This window comes from Vicia villosa, unplaced genomic scaffold (assembly GCF_029867415.1).
Source record: "Vicia villosa cultivar HV-30 ecotype Madison, WI unplaced genomic scaffold, Vvil1.0 ctg.000287F_1_1, whole genome shotgun sequence".
Classification (NCBI taxonomy): domain Eukaryota; kingdom Viridiplantae; phylum Streptophyta; class Magnoliopsida; order Fabales; family Fabaceae; genus Vicia; species Vicia villosa.
Genome location: NW_026705123.1, coordinates 327,591 through 335,305, shown reverse-complemented (window position 1 = coordinate 335,305; position 7,715 = coordinate 327,591). Strand labels below are relative to the sequence as shown.

Genomic DNA, 7,715 nt, shown 5'->3' with positions numbered 1-7,715 from the left:
CTCAAAAGAGGTAACTCTAAAGTTAGGCCGACATAACTTGTTGGAAATCACGCTAGACAATAACCATTGCGGAATATTAATGAAGGACTGGTACCCATCTACCGAAAGCCCTTCATTCGCCAACAAATCAGCACACGAATTGGCCTCTCTATACACATGTGTAACCAAAAAAATAATATGTCTAGTATAAGCCAGGCAGTTATGTCATCTATTCCTAAGAATCCAAGGGATAGATGCTTGGTTGTTAAAAGCTTTGACCACCGGAGTCAAATCAGTTTCTAGCCATAAATGTTGCCATTGGTGTTGTTGTGCCACTTCAATAGCTCGCATAGCTCCAGAGATTTCAGCATAAAATGCATTATGGAGACCTAAATTTTCAGAGAACCCGACGATAAAATCACATGTACTGCTACGAAAAATACCACCGCAAGCTGAAGAAACGTTATTGGCTGCTCCATCAGTATTAACTTTCACCCAGTTTTCAAGCGGAGGAGTCCAGAAAATTTCTTTGGTCAATGTAGTGCGAGGTGGATGAACTGGAATGTCAAACAGTTTCAAAATCCTGAAATTATCCGAGGAGTTCCGGAAAGTATGGTTAGTCCAGGTGCCGACAAGCTGCACATGAGCTTTGATGTGAGTAATCGCGTTTCTCCAAGTTGTTGAGGTATTCTGAAATCTTAGCATGTTTCTACAATTCCAAATAGTATGAATAATATTGATAATGAGAGCCTGAACCACTATCTTACATTGCGGACTCCAGTTCCGATCACATATCTTCCAAAGATCGGCTGGGTGGGAGATAACAATTCTTCTATTAATAACTTCAGATAACCACGTCCAAATATTCACAGCGAAGCAACATTCAAAAAAAAGATGAAAAGTAGTCTCTTCCTTAAGTCTGCATTGACTGCATATTGACGGCATGGCGCAACCTCGCAGTTTAAGATTTTCATCCGTGGGGAGCTTATTGTGCATTAATCTCCAGGATACAAAAGATTTAGCATGAGGAATATCTTTGCTCCATACAAACCTGGACCAGTGTGGATGAGAGCTGATCTTGCATTTGAATGAATTGGCTTGTTTTAAGGACAAATCTCCCGTATCAGTTAACTTCCAAACCAAATAGTCCTCTCTGTTCTCAATTGGTATCACTACTTTGTTCACAATAGATAAATATTTGGGCAATAATCTGTCAGCTGTTGAGGAATTTCCCAATTATGGTCATGAATGAAATTTGAAACTGTGTCTTTTAAAAGGACATGCCAAGCTGCAGGTATGTGGAAAATATCAACCAAAGTTGAGTTTCCGCACCAAATATCAAACCAGAAGCTAGTATTTCGACCGTTACCAATCAACATAGATGAGTTCTCTTTAACAATCTAAAATTCTGTTTTGATTCCGCTCCATAAAGTAGAAGAAATGTGGTGATTAATACAACTGTTACCTCGTAAAACCCGAGCTCTGAGAATTAAAGCCCAAGATTCATTTGAATTCATCATCTCCCAACAGATTTTCAGCTTTGACGCTTCATTTAACGTTGCTAGGGACCTGATATTTAAACCGACCTCAAGGGTCGGTCTACAAATCTTGTGCCATGCCACCGTAACTAGTTTCCGCTTGTTGACGTCTCCAGACCACAGAAAGTTTCTAAAACAAGTTTCCAGTTCCTTGATTAACGAAGAAGGCCAACAATAAGTGGTGATGGAATAGACCATCATACCCTGTGGGACTTCAAATCTTCCTAACACACCCCTTCACGCCCAACACTTTTTTGATTGATAGGCTCTGATACTATATTAGAGTTTGACCTAATTCATCCTTACAAAATTGGTTGGTAAGGTGAGAAGTGTCACTCTATATAAACTATTTTCAAGCTCTATGTCAAATCAATGTAGGACTTAGAATATTCTTACTTTAGTTGTTCGTGAACTAAGTTATAACTCATTTTTAAAAATTTATACTCTCAAGTGAGAAAAATTTAGTTGAACTAAGTTATTTTTAACGAGATGAATTCAACGAGTTGAACTAAGTTGTTCGTGAACTTATAATAAGTCGAATTTGAGCTTAACAAAAATGGTGTCGAACTTATTAAATCAAAATTTTAGATGAGCACATTCTTAAGGAGTTGAGCCGAGGCAAATTCAACTCGTATTTTCCAGCCCGACTTGCCACCAAACCATCTTTAAATATTCCTGTTTTAATTTTAAAATCGTTTTGAGATTTTCTTCTTTTCTTATTTATTTTGGAAAGAAAGAGTTTTTTTCTTTTACACTTTCTTTGTTTGTCTCCATCACACATGCCTTCTGGTACTTAATCAAATCAAGCTACTGCACCACCAAAATATTGAAGAAATATGCACACACGCTACCTTTAAATTAAGCTGTCATTTTAGCTCATGAATTATTTTCATTTTGCCCTAATAAATTATTGCATGCAACATTTTAACTCATATACATTCATAAACCAACTAATCCTCTTAAACAAATAGTCATGTTAAACTTTTTCAAAAATCTTACGGTCTATTATAGTCATTTCCGACTCTAGGGCTTAATTTTTGCAGTTGCATGCACGTGATACAAATATTTTTTTAAAAAATAAAATCTTGTGAACAAATATTGAACGTCACTTAGTTTAAGGGAAATGTTATTTGTACACTACAAGTGACATTTACACCGTAGTATTATACGGTTTTACTTTCTTTCAAATATTTAATTATTATTTTTTTTTTGTTCTGACACAACAATTCAATTACCTATGCTATGTTTGATACGGTGTACATGAGTGGTGTATGTTTTTTGGTGTACATATAGCAAGGCTCTTAGTTTAAAATAGAAGAAGTTTAGTTTATTATATATACTGAGTTGCTCAATTGGAGGCCGGCCCTAATTTTGTTTTATTAAGTAAATCACTTTCATTTCATAGAAAAATAAGTTGATTATGACTATGGTTATTTTTTATTAAACTGTTTTATACTTGAATTTCTGTGTTCCATTTAGTCTTTCTCATTCCTTACACATGAGTTTTTGCTTAGTTGAGTTGACCTTCAATATATTATGATCAAGATGCATGCACTTGGGACATTTGGAAGGGAAGAGTGTTGTTATTTTAATTTGTGATAGTTCAGTTTTGGCTCTTAATGGTTGAAGATTTCCAATCTTTGTCTCAAAGTTTCTACTTTCATAATATAATTAGTTCTAACAAAGCTAGCTCCTAGATTTTCTCATTAATAAATTATTGCAAGTTGCTAAGTTAGTTATGCCTATAATCAACGGAAAAGATTGGATCATACAAAAATAAATAATCACTTGAAAACATTAATGGCAAACTCTTGACTCTACTTTGGACATTAATGGTATATTCCCTCTTTTTCTAAACATATTTAATTTTGTTGATTTTATAAACAAAATTTAATTGCACTTTTGTCCTCTTACTTTTTTTTAAGTTGACAATTTTAGATCTATGTCGTAGAGAGGGGTGAAAATAGGCTGGTTTAAATTAACCTTTGTCAAATTTATGTTTATTCTGCTAAAAAATTTAAAGTTTATATTTGATTTATAACTTATCATAAATTTATTTTTAGACTTGAGTCTAACATTTTCAAATGTCTAGTTAACGTTCTGACCTATTTAAAAATCTTATTTTATTAGAACATTTGTAATTAAGCAATTCAATTAATATTTAAATAGACTAACAAATTAAAATACTACTGAGACTAAATTTTTTCCTTATTGACTTATCAAAACCTCTACTTACCAACATAAGTTTTATGAGAATATTTATTTGAGAGATTTATGAAAATAAATTATGACATTGTTCATAAAGTTTTTTAGTTTATTTTTTTATAAATTTTTCAAGATAACTAAGCTTTATTATTGTATTTTAATTCAAAGTACAAAATATATCATAACAATAATAAATTTATGGGTTAAATATCTATGAGTCCCTATAAATATTTCGTAATTCAATTTTAATCCCTCTAAAAAATTCCTTCAAACAATGGTGCTTCTAAAGTTTTTTATCCACAATTTTAGTCTCTACTGTCAACGTCTGAAAGAAGGTGACGTGGCACGCCACATGAAAGACAGCTTAGCAAAAATCTGATAAACGCCTTAGGCTGCGAGGGTTACAAATTTACTCTAAACAAACCTAGAAAATTCATCCTCCTTTAACAATACCTTCAAACTTAACTAGGGGGAAATAGAAAAGGCCTAGGCTTTTTAATTGAAAATTCTAGTAACACACGATCGATGTCGTGTCGGATGTTATGACATCCACTTCAGAACTGATTATAAAATTTATGCAGAAAGTAAACAAAAACAGTAAGGAACACAGATAATTGTTTACCCAGTTCGGTCAAACTACCTACTCTGGGGGCTACCAAGCCAGGGAGGAAATCCACTATAAGCAGTATTAATTCAGAGCTAAACTCACCCGTTTACAACTCTTCACTTAAGACCTATCCAATACAATTTCAATCTAGTGCTAGACCTGAGTTCCTACTCACTCCCCCTCAATCACAGCAGCGATAACAAACAGACAGTTATAAAATCATAATGAAGACACACTTCAAACAAATATTTATCTTGCTTCAAAGCTTCAATCAAGAGACACAACACTCATGCTTAAAAGCTTAGAGTGACAAAACAATTACAACTCAAAAACACCCTATTCCAATACAATCATCAAAGAGACAATTGCATGGAGTGCAAGAAAAACACTAAGACACACGTGAATACAGAACACACAGTAATCTTCACACTCACAAACTCTGCCTCTGAAAGTAGGATTAACAGTCTTTTTATAGGCAGCACTTGGGCCTTGGGCCTTCCAAACATAAATTAGGGTTAACCAAGTTACCATAATTTCCACATCATCGAGGTATTCACATATGTTGTAGTACGAGATATTTTAGCGCAAATCATACATCACAAAATATATAGTTTCCTAAATTATAGCCTGAGATAAATAAGGAAACATAACAACTAAAAAGTAACACCTACTGCTGTCAGATACTGATGTCATGACATCGAGCATGACATCCAACAAAAACCTGTATTAGCTCAACCATACAATCCTACACAATTCCACACATAGTGTGTCATGACATTAGTCAAGACATCACACACACAGGAATGTTTTACCACAAAATGCAGCCAATTTAAAATAATCTACATTTATAAATCTATTTAGTTAAAAAGGTTAGGCCTGAGGCCCCGCCCCATAAAAAATCTTTTAAACCTATCAGGCCGAACTATTTAAATAAATATAAATAATTTTTTATCATCATTATGTTATATTTTGTACTTTTAATTAAAATACATAAATTAAACTTGGTTATCTTGAAGAACTTGTGAAAATAAGATAAAAACACCTGATGAACATTGTTTTCAAAAGTTCTCTTAAACAAATAGTCTCTCAGAACTTATGCTAATAGATAAGTTAATATAAGTCAATGCAAACAAATTTTTAGTCTCTTGGTCTTTTAGTTAGTTAGTATATTTAAACATTATGTTAATTGCTTATTTACATATGTCTAAAACAAATAGGCTTTTATATGGGCTAACCAGGCCTTCGGAAAGGTCAGGCTCAGGCCTAAAAATAAGCCTACGACAGACTACAGGTCTGGCTTAGGCTTTTGTTTTTTTTGACAAGTTAGACTTAGGCTTGACAAAGCCTAGCTCGGCCCAGCCTATTTCCATCCCTAAACTCAACCCAGAATTCTCATTGTACTTGCTTAAAAAGAAAATTTAACTTTTCATAAAGAATGGTCCTTACTATGTGCATTGCTTTCCCAACATAAAACTCTCATCCACACATTCATATTTTAAACACTACTACGAAATATACATTTGGTATAACTAAATTATAATGGTCTGACAGTTAACTGTGGTAATACCTCATTTTTGGACGCATTTTATTTTTTACATTTACGAAAAGACATTGCATTACGGTCAAAACAATTAATCATGATTATACATTCATGGAGTGATAGGGTTCGAATCCCAGCTCCAACAATACACACACACACACACACACACACACACACACATATATATATATATATATATATATATATATATATATATATATATATATATATATATATATATATATATATATATATATATATATATATATATATATATATATATATATATATATATAGTTAAAACACTTATCACCAAGGTTGGTATAATCAATTATTGTAAAAGGTATTACATTTTACCACGTATGGTATTTACCGATATATAAGCGAATTAACTCTCGCTTTTTGACAGTATCTTTGTATCTCACAGCAAAACCATAACATACATTTTCTCTCTTCTTCGTCGTTAGTTTATTTTCTCAAAATATTGGGTTGAATATATGTGTAGAATGGTCTAAAAAGAGGGTTGGATAGACCTTTCCTCAAAATTTATTTTCAAAATATTTTCAAAAATCAGAGTTTAAAAATGGACGGTAGCGGAGGTCTAAAAGGAATTTTGCGATTAAATAGATGTACATGTGAATTCAATGATGGCAAACAAATGGTGAATCAATCCACTAACAATATGGTAATTATGCTAATTAAATTCAAATAAATATGTTTAAATGGAATTTGATTACTTAATACAACTGTCTAAAATTACCGACTTCTAGAATAGTCACCGAAAAGAAATATTTAGCATATTAGATCTAACACAGACCTGAGCTTAAATATTAGGATAGAAAAAGTGTACACAGGATTTATATTGGTTCAATGTGTAGTCCTCTCCTGCACTTAGTCCAATCTCCAATGGCAAGCTATAGTAAATTGATAGTATTCCACTAATTTGAAAATTACAAGTGTCTTTTGATACAATAGATAATCATAGATAAATTGAAAACTTAAAGTCAATTACTAAGTAACACATATATGAATCTTGATTCTTCTTCTGCTGTACACAACTTGCTAGGCTACAAATCCTTCAAGATTTTCATTCTTGAACGGAACCGTATTTTTAAAACCAAAGCATTCAAAATTTTGTCTGCAACGATCTTCACTCGATCTTACTGAAATTCTCTTATACGAGTCTTTGAACTTGTTGGAGGAGTTAGAAACTCCAGGATGTCGTCTGCATCGATCTTCACTTGATATTATCAAAATTCCTTTGAATGATTAACTCTTCTTTTCCTTTACTTGATGTCAATCTCCTAAAAAACACAACCACACTATATTTCTTCAAGTTGAAAACATAATAAAATTCACACGAACATTATAACACCTTATGAATCCTTTCACAACTAGATCTCACAGTCTTTTTCAAAGTTGAGCAACAATCAACAATGGTGGTTTTGGTTAGAGAGTGAAGATGGAGTTTTTAGAAAAGAATTTATCACAACACATGTTCACAACTCAAGAAATTAACACTCAATGAATTTTTTCTTCAAAGTTAATTTGAGAGAAAGCTTGTGTGATTGACAAAACATTCAAAAAAATTCAAAGATTATAATGGTATATGCTATAGAGAGAAATAAATTGGTTTATATGTATGCTTGATATAAGGCACAAAATAGGTGTAAACAAGCTCTTTGATTTGATTCAAATGCATACGTGATGATTCAAATCAAGTGAAGAAATGATTTGAATCAAGATGAGAAAATCATAATTTTTTCTTGTTTAATTCAAGTCATGACTTAAGGCATGTGATTCGAGTCAAATCACTCTATAACTCAAGTCACATTTCCATAATTGA

The 7,715-nt window shown here is 32.4% G+C and overlaps 1 protein-coding gene across 1 annotated transcript; it reads right to left on the bottom strand.

Annotated features, from left to right (window-relative positions):
* Nucleotides 1-204: 204 nt before the first annotated feature.
* Nucleotides 205-684, bottom strand: LOC131626447 (uncharacterized). Its single transcript, XM_058897266.1, has one exon. The coding sequence runs from the start codon at nucleotides 682-684 to the stop codon at nucleotides 205-207; it is 480 nt and encodes a 159-aa protein (XP_058753249.1).
* Nucleotides 685-7,715: the final 7,031 nt, after the last annotated feature.

Excerpts from the sequence above, each read along its gene's own strand:
- LOC131626447 (XM_058897266.1), bottom strand. The coding sequence starts at position 684 with ATGCTAAGATTTCAGAATACCTCAACAACTTGGAGAAACGCGATTACT.